This window comes from Fukomys damarensis, unplaced genomic scaffold (assembly GCF_012274545.1).
Source record: "Fukomys damarensis isolate Sample0158 unplaced genomic scaffold, DMR_v1.0_HiC HiC_scaffold_5, whole genome shotgun sequence".
NCBI lineage: Eukaryota > Metazoa > Chordata > Mammalia > Rodentia > Bathyergidae > Fukomys > Fukomys damarensis.
Genome location: NW_022900917.1, coordinates 36,707,368 through 36,729,800, shown reverse-complemented (window position 1 = coordinate 36,729,800; position 22,433 = coordinate 36,707,368). Strand labels below are relative to the sequence as shown.

At 34.4% G+C, this 22,433-nt stretch overlaps 1 protein-coding gene across 2 annotated transcripts in view; it reads left to right on the top strand.

Annotated features, from left to right (window-relative positions):
- The window catches only part of Crispld1 (cysteine rich secretory protein LCCL domain containing 1), a 39,188-nt gene that overhangs the window by 4,984 nt on the left and 11,771 nt on the right, over nt 1-22,433 (top strand). Inside the window, exons 4-11 of one of the 2 annotated variants that reach the window (XM_010611259.3) lie at nt 16,077-16,195; nt 16,676-16,808; nt 17,924-18,039; nt 18,711-18,811; nt 20,681-20,821; nt 21,003-21,063; nt 21,170-21,236; nt 21,433-21,563. In XM_010611259.3, coding sequence (XP_010609561.1) covers nt 16,077-16,195; nt 16,676-16,808; nt 17,924-18,039; nt 18,711-18,811; nt 20,681-20,821; nt 21,003-21,063; nt 21,170-21,236; nt 21,433-21,563 — 869 coding nt within the window. Of the gene's footprint in view, nt 1-16,076; nt 16,196-16,675; nt 16,809-17,923; nt 18,040-18,710; nt 18,812-20,680; nt 20,822-21,002; nt 21,064-21,169; nt 21,237-21,432; nt 21,564-22,433 lie in introns of those variants that run through there. The other variant, XM_010611260.2, reaches the window with a different exon arrangement.

The following is a 22,433-nucleotide window of genomic DNA, read 5'->3' as shown; positions in this document are numbered from 1 at the left end:
CTCTGCAAGGCCTTATCTACTTCTCTGACTTTAAATGTCACCATATATTTATGGCTTCATACTCTGTGTCTCCATCCAACAGCCTTCTCTGTGCACTTCTTATAATTTGGAGTGTTTTTTGGATCATTCTGGGAAATTTTATTCTGCAGTAACTTCAGGCAGAAAATGTCTAAAAGGAAAATGGAATATCATATCCTTTTCCTCCACTCTCTCTGCCTGCTTTCCTTCCTGGGTTCTTTTTCAGAGAGTATCATCCACATTGCTCTTCCTTTCTAGGACACATTCAAAGAAATAATTTGACACATTGACAACTCTTGTCTTATATTTCCATACACATAAACAAATACAGAATGGCCTGCCAAATTTTGTAGGGTTTGTCTCAGGGATGTATTTTGAATCCATTTCTTCTATTTCATCCTCATCTTTGCTCTTTATTTCATATCTACATTGATTCCACAGCTTCCCAACAACCTGGCTACACCAATCTATTCCTACTTTATTTCTAATTTACTCCAACCTCCTCACTGGTAGATACTATGGGTGCTTTGTTCGTCAATCAGATCTGTGGTCACTCAACAGAACCAAACTTGTGTTGATTCCTAGGAGGCTTATCTGTTGAAGCCTTCCATGGTTAGCTTAGAAAAGGAAGCAGGTATGGTTCAATCTGCCTCGTAACCCTTACCTTGCTTGTACCTGTGTTCACATTGATCTTCTTGCTGTTCTTGATGATAGGTGTGCTTCCTCATGTCTCTGAACCTCTGCTCGTCCAGTGTCCTCTGGGCCTGGATGCTTGTGCTCTGTCTCCTCCTAACAAACTCCTATTATATCTCAAGACTAAGTTCAAATATAGCCTTTCCAGTGAAGCTTTCTTCTCTTTTCCCTGCTCTATTACTAAAATACTTTATTGTCACCTATTTACTGTATTGTTTTGTTGCAATGAAGTAATTACAGGTCTGTTTCCCTTTCCATGACTTTTAATTCCTAAAAGAGTTAGGAGCAGGTTTGACTTAGCTCTACTCTCCAGTGGCCGGTACATATAAAAGGTGAAGTATTCAGTAAATGTTTATTGATTATGTTTGAATGATAAACAAATATGTGTTCAATGAAGGGATGGATGGAAGAATAGGTAAGATTGTGTCTTAGACATGTGTTGAAAATAGTTTATGAGAAAGGAGTTAAAATTATTAAAGTAATAGTATTGATTTAGAAGTAAGACATCAGACAGGGGAAATTGGAGACATTTTAGTACTACAAAAACTTAAGTACATGTGTTTTTTTTTGTTTTTTTTTTTTCATACTGGGGATTAAACTCGGGTCCTTGCGCTTGCAAGGCAGGCCACCGAAACACTGAGCTAAATCCCCGGCCCAATGTGTTTTTTATAAGTTTTCAGATATTATAGGGTACTAAAAGTTGCCCTGGACTACAAAGGTAATAGGAAGGCACTCAAATATTTTCAATATATAATAAATTAATGAGTATTCATCTCTTCTCACAAATTTTAATATAGGTTCTCTTAAAACATTATAGATTGACTAAAATACAAAAATGTTTAGTATTATACAAGGCATACCCATATCTAGAATGTAGTTTAGCAATGTAGTTAGCAACTGAAATAAACAGGACATATGGGACAATTACATAAACCATTTCCTGATGTTGCTACTATTTCCATGTCTTTTGAGAACTATTCGCACTTTTCTTGGAGAGTTGATGGCTTCCCGTGTTTACTCTCACCTTACATGTGGGTGAGGATCTGGGGAGAACCTTGGCATAGTGTTTTGCCAGATGTGGAACAAAATACATTTGAAAACCTTTCCTCTTGCTAAATAGCCAGAGGCTCTGAGCTGGGTGGTATTTTCAGTCTGTGGTACACATTGCAGCAAGTAATGGCTTGGTTCCAGTTTGTCACCTACATTCTTTCTAAGATCATGCTTAAAATTGAAAATAAGGGTTTAAGGGTTTTTCCTCTGTGCTTCAGGATAGCACATAATTCTAGACACTGATCATGGGCCAGCTGTTTATTGAACAGGCTATTGTTAATCTGAAATATGAAAAGTTATCTTTAGTTTGTGAGTTGGTCTGTTTACATTCATAAATTCATGTTTTGTATTTTTTGTTTTTGCTATTTGCAACTTATATCCAAAATAAATGCAGCTAAAAAGATGGTAGTTTCATAATTCATTTAGGCATAACTTAGTGTCTACAGATTTCTTTTGTTTGTTTGGTTCTGGAGATTAAATACAGGTCCTTGTGTATTTTAGGCAAGTGCTTGCTACTGAGCTATACCTTTGGTCCCTTTTATTTTATTTTATTTTGAGATAGGGTATTCCTAAGTTTTCCAGGCTGGTCTTGAACTTGCAGTTCTTCTGCCTGGGTCTCCCAAGCAGCTGATATTATAGGGATGTACCACCATGTCTAGTTACACATTTCTTAATCTTGCTAAATGTGTCAGGAATCCATTATAATTAAGTTTTTTTATTGCAACATTCATAAGACAGTTTTTTTCTTCTGTACTGGTGCTTGACTATAATTAAATTAAATATTAAATATTTTCAGCTTTGAAATCGAGTATCTATATACACTTAAAAGTACACAAAATTTCTTTGTTGGTTCATAGAATATCATCTATTTATTTAAAGTTAATATAACTTACTCTAAATTTAAAATAGCTTATTTAATTTTCCTAATGTGTTATTTTATACAATAGTATTATTTAGCAATAATACAGTTACACTTCAAATATCTTTTTCTACAAAACTTTAAAGTTCACAAAACCTTAATTTAAAATTGCATGTAGATGGCAGTATTTACAGGGAAGAAAGTGACATTATAGCCTAACTCTATGGAATGTAATAACTACCCCTTAGGAAGTCCCTGGAATTCTGGGACATTAAAGATTCTCCCTTAAAAAGAGGTTACATAAACAAGGCTTTAGAAAGGTAACACAAGAGATATCATCGCAATAGGTAAATGAATCTCCAGAATATGAAAAGTGCCACAAGATTTTAGATGTGTACTGCTATTGATTTCTTCATTCACTGTATCTTGGGTCTTTACCACCTGCCAGTCTCAGATTCAGCGGTGAACACAACAAGTTCTCTTGCATGGAAGAGGTGTGAAGTTCTGAATCTTTAGGCTCCACAAATGGTTCCATGGATGACAGAGGAAGCCTGGGAAGTCTATAGAAAAAGAGATCAGAATGTATTTGGGGAAGACAGATATAAGTTGTTGTAGAGACTCTCATGTTTAGTCAGTAATAAAAAGCCATTTGAATATTAGAACAGCAAAGTAGCGTGTTATACTTAGGAGTGTTACAGCTTTGTGGGAAATAGACTAAGTTGTGGAAGGAGAAGCAAGTGTGTGAGCATAGAAAGGCAAATAGTAATCTGGTTGATGGAAGCTAGAAGTAGGGTGACAGCCATGGAGCTGGTGAGAAGTAAAACACTATGAATATGAACCTTGCTCTAATACCTCTAATCTTGACAAATTCAAGGAAGTCTGTTGCAAAGTTAATAAAATTGACTTGGCAGCAAGCAGCCAGTAGGCTGGGATTTTCTGCATCTAGAGCAAGATTTAAACAGATCCAATCCTTGGGTATAAGTTTTTAAATACTGGTGGCAGTTTCTATTCTGGTTTAAATACCAACAGAGAAGACTCCAGATCCTTCAACTTACAGGGGATTCCAGAATGGTTACAGAGATTCCAGAAATCACTAGTTACTTAGCACACATTTTATCCCAAGAGCTTAACGTAGGTAGAACCTGAATCCAACCTTCTTATTTCCCAGGATATAGATTCCTGCTCTTTTCTTGCTCATTCTGCTCTCCTATCCCCCAAACACAGCATACTACTTCACTTCTTCCATAATAAAAGATGACAATTTTATTGTGAAATGCTGAACAAGACAATTACTTTTGTCTAATTGCTGTTGTAGTGTCTTGGGGGTTTATCACCTTATTTCATTTTTGAAGTAGTAGCATTTCATTTTTGAAGATTTTGAATGTGAGATATGACTGTTCAGCTTTTGCTTGAGGAACCTGAAGCATCAGAGTTCCCAATTGCTAAAGTGAGGAATGATGGAGATACAGCAGCTTTTGGTAGAGAATGCAGCTGTTCAACTTTGGAACATGTTAACCTTAGGTTCAGCTGAGCTACACAAGTGAATTTGACAAGTATGCAGTTATGTGGTTATATTGTCCAATCTCAAACATAAAGTTAGAGTTCATTAGCAGAGGTGGTAAAATTATGAGGAGAGATGTGATCTTATTTCCAATGTCAAAAATTACTCTGTCTCTTATATAGAAAGTGGTCTGAAAGATGGCTGAGACTGAAAGTAGAAAGTTAAGGAATCCATTGCTTTATTCTGGGTGAGGGATGATGGTGACATAGACCAGGGTGAGACTGATAAGGATGAAGAGAGGTGGGTAGTCTCCATGAATTTTTTAAATAATATTGCTGGCTGGTATTTTTGAAAGGTTTAGTGTGAAGAATGAACGTTAAGGAGGAATTTTGAAAGTTCCTATTTCTATAGGCCCTTTTGTGAAATGTTGAAGCATTTGCTGAAATAGGAGGAGAAACTGGAGAAGGCGAAGATAAATTCAGGAGTTTAGGTGTCATGACACACTCAATTACATTTAATGGTTAATGAAGAAATGGGACTTGAAAATGTGGAAATCAAGATGTTTTTAAGAGGAATCTGAACTGAACTGGCTAAGCAGCATCCTTTAAAGGGGTTTTTTTTTAATGGGTGAATGTTGAATGCTTTAGACTGAGCCCTGGAAGACAGTACTAAGCAAAAAGGAGATGCTTACCAAGAAGCTGAGAGCAAGTGGCCATCAAGATTGCAGGAGAAGACAAAATTGTGTGGTGTACCAGAAGCTTACAAGAAGAAAGATCAACTGTTTTAGTCACTTGTTTATTCAGGATCCACAATTTAAAGAAGTGGTTAATTTAAGAGGATTCAGTCCATAATTGGCTGGCTCGAAGACAGGAAGTGCATGGTGGAAGGGTCTGATGGAGGAAAGCTGCTCACATCATGGTGGCCAGGATGCAGGGAGGGAGATCTACTCTTCCAGTAACACCCCAGTGACCCACTTCTTCCAAACAGTTCAACTCCTATCAGCACATTCAGCTACTCTACTCATTAGTGGGTGGCATGACTCCACTGATAAATATAGCACCCTACACTTATCCAGTCGCTTCCCAAAAAGAGATCCAATCACTTCCCAAAAGCCCCACCTCTGAGCACATGAGAGTTTCAGGGGACATTCTAGATGAAACCACAAAATCAACAAAGGAAAGGTCACCTTTTTTCAGTGTTGCTGAAAAGTTGCACAAGAACCAGAAAGGTCAGTAATGGTTTTATCAATATTGACTTCATTGGTAAACTTCATAAGAGTAATTTCAGCAGGGAAGTATGTTCTGAAGTCCTACTGAAGAGGCAAGGAGAGAATTGAGGGTGAGCAAGTGGTGAAATGACTTAACTTCCCAAGATGACATTGTTATGAAGGACACTGGAAAAGTAAAGGACAGCTAGAAGGGAATAGGGAAAACTCTACATTTTTTAGTGAGCATGCTTATAAGTTAATGATAGAAAGGAGAAAATATAAATGCAAAATAAGTTCATTTATTCTCACAGGAAAGTAAGAGGGTATGGCCATAGAAGGAGGAAGTTTGCTATATTTGATAATTAAAACAGAAGGGAATTTTTATTCAGGTGCTTCTCTTTTTCCCAGTGAACTATGAAACCAAATCATCAGCTGAAACTGAGTGGGTAAGAAGGAAATGAGTCTGAGGATAGGACATTATGAAATAGTAATTGTGGAGATTCCTATGTAATCTTGATAGTCAAATATATATATAAAGTTTTAAGGTAATTTGAGTGTACTTATTTCACATTGTTTTAAAGTCAGAAGTCTAATAAATATGGGAGAAGCTTACTAGTCTGTTAAATTATTTCCAAAAAGTCAGAGAAATGTTAAGCATTAAGCATTAATGCCTTTTTTGGTTGGACATTGCACATGGTGTCACCATCTTGACCACTGGAGATGGTTGACTAGGCAACTCCTGCAGATATGAAAGAGATAAAGGCATCAGTAGAGGATCAATTTTTAAAGTATTCAATATTAGATAGTATACATCAAGATGCTGGCCATATAATATTGAGGTTTACGCTGTAAATTGAATGAAAATATATAGTTGTATAGGAACTCTAAAAATGAATTTGTGGAACTATTTATTCAAATGTATAATTTGTATTAGTAGGTTAGTATACTGACCAAATAACCTAGATAACCCTATGATCTCACTAATGTTATAAATCTATTTTCTTTCTTTTCTTTCTTTCTTTCTTTCTTTCTTTCTTTCTTTCTTTCTTTCTTTCTTTCTTTCTCTCTCTCTCTTTCTTTTTCTTTCCCTTTCAACTAGTTAACAGATTCATCAACAAGGTGCAATTAGATTAACTGCTTGCATATAGTTTACTGAGGAAAAGACAACAGACACCTCCTAGACTAAGCTAGATTTAAATGGAGATGTGGATAGTTGACTTAAGAATTCTGCTTTTTCTTTTTATTCTGTTTATAAGGTAACAACTATAACTATTAATGAAAGAAAATGGAATCCCCTTTTTTCTCCATTTTGAGAAATACTTAGAATCCAGAGAGATTCAAGAGTTTGACCAGTGAGTTGCCCCAAGGCCTACAGTTTAAATTATTAGCTGGATGTGGTGATGCACGCTTTTAATCCCAGCACTCGGGAGGCTAAAACAGGAGGATTGCTGTGAATTCGAGATCAGCCTGGGCTACATAGTGAGTTCCAGGTCAGTCTCAACTACATAGTGAGACCCTGTGTCAAAAAAACAAACAAAAAATAAATTATTATATTTGATGGAGGTATAGAAAATGAAATATCAACTTAATAGCATAATTCTCCTGGACAGTAAAATGTGTAGTGCAGTGAATGACAGCGTAAACTTTATAGGCCATATGAGTAAACAGGAAGGGAGGAGGACTTCAGAGTGGACAAGTATGGATGGAGGGGTTGCAACTTGGTAATAAGCCAATCAGCTCATAGGTGAGGCCAGGGAACGAATGAACATGGGGGTTGCTGTTATGGACATAATGTCCCCTATTTGGTTTTGCAACTCATACAGTACAAAGGAACCGCCAACACTCTGGACAGACCACTAAAGATGCTGGCAGTAAGATGTAAAATCTATAGTTGCCCCAAACAATTCATATCTTGAATACTAAATGACTGACTAAGATTACATATCCAGAACAATGATGAAAGCACTGCGGGGAAGGACTGCTCTTGACTGAAGATGGGTTAAGAGTATCAGATCTCTTGAATGGGAAGCACAGGTTGAGAGGGTTGTTTAATTAAGAGTGCTATAAGCGACTTGAACAATAAAAAGCAGTACTATCTCACAAGAATGTCATTATTTCATTATTTTGTTATTCCGTATGCCTTGCCTTGGTTTCTTTTTTTTTTTTTTTTTTTTCACTAGCGATTGAACCCAGGACCTGACTATTGCACTGAACTACATTTCTAGCCCTTTTTAGAAATTTCTGAATTTTGACCCTGGCTCTTGCCAAGTTGCTAAGTTACTCATACTGGGCTCAAACTTGCATTGCTGCCTCAGCATCCCAGAATGCCCAGACTACAGGAATGACCCACCATGCCCAACTTGCCATGAGTTTTTGATGCTTGTGTAATCTTGCCAAGCTCACTGGCCATTACAGATGTTAGAATGCCTTGTATGCTTCTCATTTTTTGTGTGTGTGATGAATTTCTCCTCTCTATGTTTGCAGTGCATAATGATAACATTTATTATCATGGGAAGTTGGTGCATGTGCATAACATGTCTTAATTCTTGCATATTTTAATAAAATGTAACATCTCTAAATAGGTTACTACTTTTTGAAAAGATTTAAATTTTGCTACTTAAAAGAAAAGGTTTGTTTGAAAGTAGATTTTAAGTGAAACACTGCCTCACATGCCTCTTAAATCTGTAATTTCTAGGAGAGCCCATAATATGTACATTGCCTTGAGATAATTCTGCTTTTCCAGTAGCTGGCAGCACTTCAGTGCCTGGTAACATAAGTGCTTCCTTTGAAATCTGAGCCTTGTACATTTTCCCTATAACTGCAAAGTCTTTTCAGAACAGGTGAAGCATAAGTACTTGAGGTAATCTCCTAGTTGTTAGGAATGTATTACAGCTCTTTTCCATGGTAATTTTCTATACTAGGTGATTTAGTCACACAAACAACGCTCACTATGTTAGCACAGAATTATTTACTTATTATCCCACTGGTATCTATTTGAGAGAAAAGAAAATGGCTTTAAAGATTTGATAATGAAGAATTGTACTATCCAGTATGTTATTTTCATAGAATAATAGATTATTGGAATTGTTTGAGGTCAGGTTTTTACTAGACAGAGAATCAAATGGCAACTTACTTCATTAGATTTTTAAAATTGCATCTTTTTATTTAAATAGGAAAACACAAATGGTTGGGGAGGAATTTAATTTTTAATTAAGATGGATAATTTCTAAACCAGATTTTCTAGAAACGGTGGCAAAGTAAGGATAATTTGGTAAGGATGATATTTAGAAAAATATAACACTGTGTATGACTTAGTTACTTTCTCATTGCTGAGACAAAATACCCAACACCTAAAGTTAAAGGAGGAAAGGTTTATTTGGCTCCCAATTTATAGAGATTTCAGTCTAAGGCATGGTGGCGTGGCAGAGGCACATCATGGAGGAGAAAAAACAGTTCATAGTGTGGAATGGAGGAGGCAGGAGGCAGCAAGAACAGCAAGCAACAAGTAAAGGCAGCAGCCTTGACCCAGATCTAGACTTCCAGCATAAATAGTTTTTTCCAGTGCTACCATGCTTACATTATTATTTTGTCAGAAACAGATGCTTGTTTTAAATGTCTACTCTGAAATGCAGATTATATTGTGGACTGGTGTTTGTCATTTAAATAGGCTACCTAATAATATGGTGATTTTTTTTTTTTTTGAGGCAAGATCTCACTAGGTAGTTCAGACTGGCCTTGAACTCTCAGCAACCCTTCTGCCTCAGCCTCCCCAGTACTGAGATTATAGGCATGTGCTACCATGACTGGCCCTAATAGTATGATTCGTAAAAACCAGTCAGGATTTTTTATTGTTGTTGTTTTGCATTTATCTTGGAAATCCATTATAGACATATCAACTTTGCAAAAAGATATAACAAATTAGGCCTTTTCTATATTTGCATTATTTAGAATTTTTTGATAATCAACTATAACAAATATCGTGTTAATTTAATGTTTGATTTTATATGAAGAATGACCCACCTTCCACCTTACTTTTTTACTATGGTATTAGTCAGCTCTGCATATTACTACAAAATACCTGAGGTAATTAATTATATAACAACAAAAGTTTTACTTAATTTATAGTCCCAGAGGTTTAAGCCCAGGTTGCCCTATTGCTTGGGGCCACTGGTAAGGATAGTGGAGGGGAATGAAGGGAGAACAGGGAGTGGTTGCATCTGAAGCCTGGAAGCAGAGAACATAGCACGGTTTCACATCCCTTTGAGAACGTGCCCTCTGGTCACCTAAGGATCTCCCGTAAGGCTCCACTTCTGGAAAGTTTCGTAGTACTTCCCAACAAGGCCACACCAGGATCTAGTCTGCATATAGGCCTTGGGGGAATCCTACCCATATTCAACCCATTGCAGCAAGCCTCAGTTATCAGAAAATGCTCATTTGCAGACAAATTCTTAATGACTAATTGACATTGCTTTTAACTCTTGGTTCATGTACTGCAGTACTAATTTTGAAGCTGTGAAGAATAAATAGTTCCTCCACGCACACCTGTAATCCCATCCCAGCACTCTGCACTCGGGGGTTGATGGAGGAGGACTACAAGGTTGAGTCCAGCCTGGGCATTTTAGCAATTTATTGAAACCCTAACTCAAAATAAAAAAAATACAGAATGGAGCTCATTGTGAAAACCCTTGGCTCAATCCCCAGTCCTGGAGAAAGTAAAAGTAATAGTTACCAAAACATGAGTTTTCAAATCATGTAAAATAGGGCCCGGGATTTAGCTCAGTGGTGCTGCTGCTTGTCTCACAAGCGCAAAGTGCAGAGTTCAATCCCTGGTACAAAAAAAAAAAAAAAAAAATGTACAGTAAATCTGTAGAGAGTTATGAATTTGCTATGGTCATGAAGATGAATTTGAAAATAGCCAATTTTAAGAGCAAAAAACTTTTCTGTAATAAAGAGAAAGAAAAAATATTATATTTTTCCTCATACACAATAATAGAACTTACTGGTAGGCTAGTAATATTCTATTGAAAACTATATAGTTTTTGGAATACCTTCTAACTGTTACTGATTTTTTATTTCACTAGAGTGGGGTAATGAGTGTGCTGGTAGGAATCTGAATTATACATATATATATATATAAGGATGACAGTCAATTAAATTTCCATGTGTCTCTACATAATTACAATACTTAATCCCCAATTTCTACAAATTCAAATCTTTATACTAAAATCATTACCTATTTCTATGTTTGCTTTTGAAAGTCCTTTGTGAGGATTTATATTTTCACACATACACATGAAATATAAAAGCCTCTCTATTGGATTGCCTGAAAGTATCATTGGAAATAAAGAACATCTGGTAATTTCAATGTTTCTTTTGGTAATAAAACCTAATTGAAGACATTTTTATGCTCTAAGAAGAAACAACTTAAAGATGTTGAAAAATAGAGATACTTCATTTGTTGAAAAATAGAGATACTTCATTTGTTGCACATGTCAAACTCCCATTTTTTAAAGAAAAAGTAATTTTAGTGTGCTTTGACTTTAAATTAGTACCGGAAGAGTAGTTCAGAGGGAAAGAAAAAAGAGAAGGTCCTTTGGCCACCGTGGCTTAATTTACAAACCTGAATTTAAATAAAAAATTCATAGAGCCCAATCTACATTTAAATAGGGTGGATATGAATTATTGTTGGTCCTAAAACCTGAAATATCATGTTGTAGAATAAAAATACACATGCCATGCTGCTGTCATATTTTGATATTTCTTCCAGGCAGCTATGTTTTAGTGCTGTGTTTTTTTAAGAATCCTTTTGATTTGTATTATTGAATTTGACCAACACATTTATGCTTGATTAAATTCTTTAAATAGATGACAACTTTTAAATGATCAACAATTTATATTCATTAAATATTGATAAAGAATTGGATTTAGTGGAATGTCCCCTCTATTTCCGTTATCTATTAATATATGTTCATGTTGTAGCAACATTATAGTTTATTCGATATGCTTCCTTCTCTGTTTTCAATGGGTTAAACTTAAAACTTAAGTCATATTGGGCCAGGGATGTAGCTAGCAGTGCATTTCCTGCCTGCCTGGCAAGCATGAGGCCCTGGGTTTGATTCCCGGTACCAAGAAAGAAAAGTGAAAAAAAAAAAAGACCCCCCTCAAAAAGCCCCTAAAAAAAAAAGCTTTTTTAAAAAACTTATGTCATACTTTAAAAACAGTTGTATGTTTTTTATTTTATTCCAATTTCTATTTAACAAATATATAAACAAATGAAATAGATTTGTGAGTTTGGAAATCGTGATATATCTTCTCTAAAAAGGATCTATCTTCAGTTTTGACAGAAAATTGACATCTATGATTGCAGAATCCTGTATGTGCCAGTTTATATGACCCTAATTTGATTGGATTAATAGAATCCTAAAAAGGTCATTGGATGTGAGGACCCTAAACTCATCAAAAGCTGAATGAGAGTCTAGTTGAAAGAACTGGGTCAAGGGGCAGTGACTTTAGATCCCTGGCCCCTTCTTGAGCTCTTCCCATGCTCTGATTCTCCAATACTGGAGTTGAATATCTTTCCTTTGCCTATAATGTTTCCGTTTTGGAGCCAGCTAATTATAGATTGAAACCATTGAAACCATGAGCTAAAATAAATCCCTTCTTTAAATTATAGTTGTCAAATATTTTGTCCCAGCAATTGGAAAGCTGTCCAATACAATGTGTAAAACATTATTATATTGACCCTCAGTGAAGACCCTCAGGACTCTTCATTAGGCTACCTGGATGGTCCATAATAAAGGGTCTCTCTCATATGGTGACCTGGGCTACAGTCTGCTAAAGGCATGCACACTTACAGCTCCCATGCCTGGGTTGGGAAATCTCTGTCTCTGTGTGCTGTGTCCACATTGTCTTTCTAGCTACCTCTTTCCTTTGGCTGTACTCCTAATTTATTGGCCTAGATTAGTCATGATCTGTCTTAAAAGAGAAAATACAAGATAGAAGCTTTATTTCCTAACATAGCCTTAGGCATCTTGTGCCTCATTTGGTTTGTGACTGTAGTAATCATTATTCAGCTGAGATTGAACAGCAATGGGCTATTTTCATGAGAAGAGCATATCAAAACCATCACAATGGTTTCTAGGCTCCCCCCTGACACGCCTGTGATTGAACTCTGGACCTTGTACTTGCAAGGCAGGCAGAGGAACCACTGAGCTAAATCTCCAGCCCTCTAAGCATTTTTTAAAACCAAATAGGATCTCATTATGATTTTCCTCTGCTTGGCGTTGGAACCTGAGGTGGCTAGATGGAAAAACTATGAATAAATACAGTTTTGCAATATAAAGCACTTTGCAAGAACCTGATTTCTAGACAAAATCAAGCCAAGACAAAGTTGCCTTTTAAGGACAACTTACTCTCCAGGCAGCTGTACCTAGAAACTTGATTGCTTTTCAGGGAATGATTATTTCTCCAATTTACTAAATACAAGCAGAAATCAACATTTTTCCCATTTTCTGGGACTTCATTCAAATTATTATCTAAATTTGGGGATTTTATTCAAATTAATTGTTTGTTACCTTAATTTTGTTTGGTCAGATAACAACAACTTGAATTATATCTTTGTATAATAAAATATGTAATTATAAAATTGAGTCAAACAAATAATAAAGTTAAGATCATACCATTTAGCAAATAAAGAGCTTTCCTTGTAAATACTAGTTTGTAGCATGTTTCAGGTATTATATCAGGAGATGGGTCAGGATGAATATTTGACATTAGTTTAGAGTAAAAGTAAAGTTTTTATAAAAATCAACCACTGTGGAAATCAATATGGAGATACCTCAAAGAGCTTGGACTGGAGGTTCCATTTGACCCAGCCATCCCTCTGTTGGGTATCTTTCCAAGAGAACTAAAAGAATCATATCACAGAGAAGTATGTGCACCCATGTTTATAGCGGCACAGTTTGTAATAGCTAAATCTTGGAAACAACCTATTTGCCCATCCGTTGGAAACTGGATAAAGAAGTTGTGGTTTTTCTATAAAATGGAATATTACTCAGCCATAAAGAGCGAGAGAATAGATTCATTCATAGGAAAATGGATACATATTGAAGATATACTCCTAAGTGAAATAAATAAGTCCCACATGTGTAAATACCAAATAGTTTCCCTGGTGTGAATATTCTGCAACAATGCATAAGATTCTAATAAGATTACTGATATTTAGAAATGGGAGGAAAGGAGCTAAAGGTGTAGGGAAGGTGTGATACGTAGGGGAAGAACAAAAAGGGAAAAGAAAAAAATGTGAGAGAATGAAAAGATGAAAATAAAGTGTTTGTAGATGGGGAGGGGAGGAGGGGGTGAAGGGAGGGCAGAGGTAAGGGGAAAAAAATGAGAATCAAGACTTGCTATGTAAAGGTACATGATCCCAACAATGAATGTAACTGTACTGTATCCCTAAATGTACCAATAAACTCAATAAAAAAAAAAAAGAAAAAAAAATCAACTACTCTTACTGCTCCTACATTTTTAATTGCACAAATATACTTTTTGTATTTTTCTAGATAATAAAGATTAAAGAAAGGTACTTATTTAATTTTGTATAAATTTTATCTCACTGACTTTGAAAGCATGATTTTCTGTATTTCAGATTCACAGTCAAATGGGAGGGAATATTCTTTTAAGACAAATCGTATGACCAAATGAAGAAAGTTCGTGTGTGTGTGTGTGTGTGTGTGTGTGTGCACCCACATGCATGCACATATGCATATGTTTTTTTTTTTCCCTGGTGTCCTTCTTGCTATCTTTTACTTCTGGCCTATAATCACATTAGAGTCCTTTCATCTTTTAAAATCAAAGTAAGCAAACACGTTTTCCTTAGATCCCTACATCTTTACCTTTTTTGACCTCTTACTCCATCTCTCTTTCTCTTCTCTAAAGTATTAAGAAAATCACCTGTACTTGCTTTTTCTCTAATTTCTTATATCATTCAGTTATTAACCTTCTGTGGTCTGACTTCGCCACCTATCATTGTTCTGAAATTGCTCTTCATCATAAGTTAATACTTAGCAAACCTCATTTCTTGATGTCTGTGGCATTTGACCTTGTTACTGACGCAACTCTTGAAATCTCCTGTTTGATCATTTCTAAAATTTAATCCTTTACCTTTTTAATCTCATTTTCCTACTTTCTTTAGTATCTCACTTTTTTCCACCTTTAGTTTTGATAGTCATGGAGTTTTTCATTACTCATCTCTATTTTGCTGAAGAAATTAATCTCTGCAGAATTCGTATCTTCAGAGCACATATTTTTGTCTCCAGAACTCCAATCATATATTCCTGCTCTCTGCTTGGCCTATATATTGCCCTCATTCCATTGATCATTGAAATTCCACCTGAGGAATATACAATTGCAATAATCTGTTTCTTTTCCCGTATTTTTCTTTCTCCCTGTATCAGTCATCTCTCAACTTCTAGAAGTTTTAATTTCTAAGTATCATTTCAACTTGTCTCCCTTCTGCAGCCTCAGTGCTGCCCTTTGAGTTGTTCTGAAGTTCCATTCCTGTTTTCCTCTCCTTGGGAGATGCCGAGAGCCCTGCAGTGGTAGTCTCTAGACTGAACTCAGTTCTACTTGACCATGCTTTGCTTTTACTACCATACTTAGTAATATGACTCTTTTACAAAAGAAGGAAAAGTTGAATTCTAAATTCAGAACTTGAAAAGTTATTTCAGTAATCATTCTGTAATTTTAATTTTTTTTATACCTTATTTTAAAGTGAGTCAGTAGCTGGAGATTTAGCTTAGTGGTTCCACTGCCTGCCTCACAAGTACAAGGACCCAAGTTCGATCACCAGTACCAAAATAAAATAAAATAAGCCAGTCACCCTCCTTGAATTTTATACATATAAAATGTGTATTTTTGTAGGAGTCAGACTTACTATTTATCATGTATTAAACAAACATTTATTGTCTATACAGTGAACACAGAAAATAGTCTAATGGATACAAGCAGGAATTAAATGCTTGCCCCATTCGACTCACAGTCTCATGAAAGAGTCATGTGAACAAATATCAATATTGCAGTGCAATAGTTGCTAAACAATGGAGTGTAACAAAACTACAGGGGGCCAAGGATGACATAATTTACACCAAAGAGAACTGAAAAGGTATCACAGAGACTGGGTTATGTAAAGCTGAGTGGTAAATTAAGAGTAGGGGTCCGCCTGATGACTGGAAAAGGATGTCCAGGTACAGGAAACAATGCCAACAAGAAACAGTCTGTTTTATGATAAGAAACAAGGACCTTGGACTTTTTGTGAATGGAGATTTATGGAATGTATTCAGGCAGAAGAATCAAAGAATCACTTAAATGTGTTCATGATTACTTTGTACTAAACATTTGTAGGGAAGATTGAAAGTCAAAAAGGCTATTGCAAGGCAGTCATGGTAGTGCATGCCTGTAATCCCAAGCCGAGGCAGGAGAATCGCTGTGAGTCCAAGAGCAGCCTGGGCTACATAATGAGTTCCAGTTCAGTCTCAACTACATGGTGGTGAGACTCTATCTCAAAAAACAAAACAAAACAAAACAAAAAAAATGCTATTGCAAAAATCTAGGCGATATGGGAATCCAAGCCAAATACACAGAGAGTAAACATAAGCACTGAATAAATTTAAATTCTAAAAATAATGCCCAAACTCTTTACGTTCATATTGTATATCTTCATCTTTAATTTCCTTTTGTTTAAACTGTAGATATGGGATATAGAGCTGGAAAGATCTGCAGAATCCTGGGCTGAAAGTTGTTTGTGGGAACATGGACCTGCAAGCCTGCTTCCATCCATTGGACAGAATTTAGGAGCGCATTGGGGAAGGTAGTTTAAAATGAAACGTTTTGCTTCTGAAAATGTGTGTTTAAAATGAAATGCTTAATTCACTATTGCAAAGTTTCAAAGGCTGTTGCTTGAGAGAAGAACAACTAATCACAAAATAAGTAACAAAAACCAAATATCATGCATACTAGTAAAATCAGCAACATAGATGCATGTATTTTATAGTTTTAAAAAATTAGTATATGTTTGCTATGCATGAAAATTACATTCATCCTGGGAAGTTGACAACCATATATAGTGCGCCTTCATCATTTTTAATACCCATCCCCACCTTCCTGTCTTTCCCAACCCCATATGATTTTTTGTTTTAAATCATTGATGTGTTCGGAATGTAATGGACATAAGGATTTAATATTTATTATTTGCACAAAAATACCTGCTTAAAGTTTTGTTAATCTTTTCTGTAATATTTTGTTTTACATTTTCTCTTATTTGTTCTCTGTGATGATTTTCTTTTAATAGATATAGACCTCCAACGTTTCACGTACAAGCATGGTATGATGAGGTGAAAGATTTTAGCTACCCATATGAACATGAATGCAACCCTTATTGTCCATTTAGATGTTCTGGCCCTGTATGCACTCATTACACACAGGTATGTTTTGGGTATTTTATACTCCATTCCTCTAAATTGAGATAGTAAAACTATGGGAGAATATAAAGTACTGAATATATGTCTTATATTATTTGGTATAGTTATATAAAAAGCACATTGCTCACATGAAATAGTCTTACAGATTTTTATTAACAAATTAATTTTATCATGAAAAAGATCAAATATTTACTTAAAAGTATTAGTTAATAAACATATATGAGGGTGGAGTAATTTACTATCTTTGAAAGCAAAGTTTTACTCCAAAGAGTAAAAAAAAAAAAACTTAGTTACTGATAACATTCAGCATTTACATGTGTGCAGTATATATTACTTAGTGTTAAATATATTTATAAATATATTTATAACACAGTTATATACATTTATGTTTAGTTATATATGTATTGCATGTATATTTATATTTAATGTTCATATTTGGTATTGAATGTTTTAAATGTCTAAGTTTACAATGAAAACAAGTTCACAGATTCAGCTCTCCAGTCGTCAGTTTCTAACATTTTTGTAACCTATTATCAGTGAGTCTAATTGTTCTGTATACCCTTGCATGTGATAAGATTAAGATCAGCATTTAACTACTAGTGGCACAGGAAAAAGACTATGTTGTATAAAAAATGTAAGTACTTAACATTTAGGACATTCAAATACTTACATTTTTGTCTGAATATTTCCTTTTTAAAAATTTTGTTCTTTTGTTATAAAAAATGTTCATAGGACATGTAAGTTTGTGAAAATGTAACATTTGAATTATTCAGGAAGTTAGTATTCTGAAAATTCTGACATTTCTGACCAGATAGAGCTATTTGCCATATTGACCTCTTTAAAATTGAATTAGGGGCCGGGGATTTAGCTCCGTGGTTTCGCCGCCTGCCTTGCAAGCACAAGGACCAGAGTTCGATCCCCGGTAAAAAAAAAAAAAAAAAAAAAAAAAAAAAAAAAAAAAAAAAAAAAAAAAAGAATTAAGCATGATACAAAGCCTCGGGAAAAAGTATTTTTTATATTAGTTTTTCAAGATCAATTTTTATCCATTTTTCTCTCAGATATGTTGTCTTCCTTCATCTCAACTTGCTAGTCCTGAGTTCGTCTTTTCTCTACTGTAGGTGGTGTGGGCAACAAGTAGCAGAATAGGCTGTGCCATTAATTTGTGCCATAACATGAATATCTGGGGGCAGATTTGGCCCAAAGCTGTCTACTTGGTGTGCAATTATTCCCCAAAGTGAGTAGATGAAACATTGCTTCCAGGTTTAAATTTTTCTGAGCAGCATGAAATTAAATTTAGATTCTGATATTGTCTCATTTTCAATATATGTATTGAGCAATGTTTAATGTTTTTATTCAATTTATTTAATATGGTAATAATTATAGTTGCTTACTTCATAAAGTCAGTGCTAAAGGGATATGAAAATTAAAAATACAATCTTTAGGAAGACAGGAATCATATTGTATATGCAGTTTTACTCATTGAGCTATTATATTCCATATACATTGAGTAATTTGATTAGAAATTACTAGGTAAAGATAATTGAGGAATTTATTTGCATCTGTGCATAGAACATTTGAATGTGCTACAAATTTTAGAGAACCAATTCTTAGGGTCAGATTTAAATTTATGGTCTGTATTTATTAAAACATGAGATATGGGTGAATATCCCATAATAGAATTTAGCATTCTTTAAAAGCTAGACTTTTAAATAGCAGATTACTTTGAAAAGAATGAGACAGTAATCTACATGCAAATCTAGTAACCAAAAGGATTCTATGCTAAAATAGGTCTGTATTCTAAGTCTAACACATAAAGGTCATTACCTAGAGGATTCACATAGTGGTGTTTTACAGTGTGCTGTAAATCATGACGTTACACTACCTCTTACTGTACATCTCTTTAAGGGGAAACTGGTGGGGGCATGCCCCTTATAAGCATGGACGACCCTGTTCTGCTTGTCCACCTAGTTTTGGAGGGGGCTGTAGAGAAAATCTGTGTTACAAAGGTAAGTACTGTTTTATTGTAATACTCACTTTGATTTATATTTTAATGCAGCTCTCTATTAACTTGTGTTAAAAACATTTCAAAAGTAGTGCTAACAGAGTAACTCAGGGTACAGTGCTTGCTGGCAGGCACAAGTCCCTAGGTTCTATCCTCAGCAGCACATACACATGCCGAAATCCAAAAGAACACTTTATTATTACATAAAAAGTTTTCAGAATTCTATTTCAAGTACTTTGAAGAAGTTACTAAAATACATATAATTTGTAATTTGTTTTTAAATTACAATTATTATAATAAGTGAATTATATCAATGTGTACTCAAAGGGGAGTGACATGAGTTTACCAGATAATCACTTCTAATTCTACTTTGAAGTCACTCTAGAGGGATAATATATATTCCTAAGGGCCATTGTTAATATTAACTAGAAGTATTTCCATAGCTGTCATAATTTTTAGCAGTTTAACATAATTTGTTTTAAGCACTTTGCGTGTTTTGACAAAAATGCATTTCGTATATCTTACTGACCCATAGTGCTAGATGAATTATATTGATTCTTCACTTCTTGCTACAGACTAGATGATTCTTTATGCCAAAGTAACAAAAAAATAATAGTACTATAAAACTGTTATATAATTAGTAATCTCAAATGCATTTGAAACCTTAAAAAGTAAGGATAAATATGGTGTAACTTTTTTGCTATGGTGAAGACAAAATGTTTGTGACAATGCTTTGTGAAAATTCATGCTGTCTTGCTCTTTTTTTCCTATTGGTGATTAAATGAAGATATATGTAGATTTAAGTGAGTTAGAAAAGATTTGAATAAATGCAGTCATTTTTTAGTGCTCATAAAGAGATATTTCATGTTTTCCTTTAATGACTGAATGATTGTTGGCTGTAATGAACAGAAAAGAAATACCCATTTATGCCGACCTGTTACTGTATATAAGTCATTTCTAAATTCCTGGGAGCAGGTATGCCTCTTTTCATTGTGTGTGTGTGTGTGCGTGTTTATTCTCTACCCCCAAACCTACAACCTCCCTGTCTCACAGTGACCACCATATTTCTTTCTCTGACTTTATAATCTCTTTTTCCTAGATTATAAATTCTTGAGATGAAAATAATGGCATATTCCCAGAATGTGCCATTTATGAGCTCTTGATATAGGCCAGTTTGGGAAAAAAATTAAATTCAAAGCTTGAAACTGTTATCTTCTGCCATTTTTACAGTTTTGCATGTTGAAGTATCTTCTAAAAGAAAATAATATAGGGCTGGGGATTTAACTCAGTGGTTCAGTGGCCTGCCTTGCAAGCGCAAGGACCTGAGTTCAATCCCCGGTACCAAAAATCAATCAATAAATAAGTAAATAAATAAAAATAAAAGAAAAAATATCTTTCTATGGAAATGGCTGATGTAGAAATAACAAAGGCATGTTATTCCTACCTAATGCCACATTTCCATTTGGGGAATTCAAAATGTTTTCTTCTGAAAATACTGGGAAAATGATTCCACTTGGGGAAACAAGTTCAAATTTCCCTAGGCTTCAAATTTATTACATTATTATGTAGATTTACTGATGTCATTATGCAAACCAAACACTGATGACACTTTGAATTATAGACAGTGTTTAGAAATGACTCCATTGAATATTAGCTAAATGCTAACATAAATGAATCAAAGGCTTACATGTGTACTTAATTTGCTTCAGTGTAGTACCTAAGATAGTGACGTTAAACCAAAACCTCGGCCAACAAAAGTACTGATTTTTCTAGTTTCAAATATTAAACAGGTATATAAAAGCATTTTGTTATTTAATAATTTATGCCCATACAAAATTAGATTTATATTCATTAAATTCATTCTCTGTAACAGAAGGTTCAGACAGATATTATCCTCCGCGAGAAGAAGAAACAAATGAAATTGAACGTCAGCAGGCCCAAGTTCATGATACTCGCGTTCGAACAAGATCGGATGATAGCAATAGAAATGAAGTCATAAGCACACAACAAATGTGTAAGACCTCCGAACTACTTATAAAAACGTTACAGTTTTCCCCAGTTGGCATATACATCTATATTTTACTTATTTTGACATTTTTAAAATGGGAAAAATAAAACTTGTTATTACATTATGTATAAAGAATTATACAAACATTCACATTATCAGAATTATGCCTTTTTTTTTTAACCTTTAGCCCAAATTGTTTCTTGTGAAGTAAGATTACGAGACCAGTGCAAAGGGACAACCTGCAATAGGTAATAGAGACTATTATTCTCATAATCAAAAGACAAAAGAGAAATATTTTCATTTCATATTAACATTTAAAAAAACTGAATTTTATTCTAAAATACTTTCCTCTAGATATGAATGCCCTGCTGGCTGTTTGGATAGTAAAGCCAAAGTTATTGGCAGTGTACATTATGAAATGGTAAGCATAAAAAATGTAATTATTTAGTAATAGGTTCTGTACAGAAATATTTAACTATTTAATATAGGGAATGACAACTTATATTAAATATAAATATTTTTCTCAAATGTTTACATAACTCATAAGTAGAAAGTGGTTGTATTTCAAGCAGAGCTTAGATGTTTTAATGTGCTTGTGTCTCCTCTTTTTCTTCAAGCAATCCAGCATCTGTAGAGCTGCAATTCATTATGGTATAATAGACAATGAAGGAGGCTGGGTAGATGTAACTAGACAAGGAAGAAAACATTATTTCATCAAATCCAATAGAAATGGTGTGCAAACAATTAGGTAAGTACCCAAATGATCATTTGGACTGGATGATTTTAAATTGTAACACTCAACCGTCACATATTATAGAGCAAAACATAGAAGAATTTAATTTATGAAGAGAGAAGTTGGTAATTTTCAAGGTTCTTGTTAGTTACATGAATTCCATAGATAAAAAGAAAGAATAATCCAAATGAAAAGTTAAACACTTGTTCAGAAAGGGTGTGCCAGAACTCTGATTATTTGAGAGTTTCATTAAGAATGTATAAATTTTCGGTTAATTCTTCATGTAAAATAGTAAAATTTTCAGCTCTGATAAAATGTACCCTAGAGGAAGCTAATTAATACATGTACTTTCTCTGCCCTGTTTAGGAAAAATGATTTACTACATGTATCAGTAACTTAATCAATAAAGTAAAGTAGATTATTAGGTAAGAGTTTTGAACAGTTTTCTAAATATATAATATGCTGTGTTTTTTGTCCACTTAAATGCACACAAAATAAAAAGCATTTAACACAAAATAAAAAGCATCCATTAACTTTTAAATATTTCTCATATTAAGTATACTAATTGCTTTATTTTAAAGCATTAAATAGAAGAATGCAGGCTTCTGAATTATCTTTATGTAGTACCTTTGTATAAATAAACATGGTTCAATTTCATATAGAATACTTGTCTTAGGAAATATGACAGTCCCTTCTTTTTTGTACCTGCCAATTTAATGAAACTCCACAGTTGATTTAAATTGGAATTTATAATTATAAAAAAGAATTTATTGAAAAAGCTTTGCAAATTTGTGTAGTGACCTGTGTATGCAGTTTTTTCAAAGGCTTGATGTGTGTTATTTATCCATTAGCAATACCTTTTAGTAAAATATCCACAGAAACATT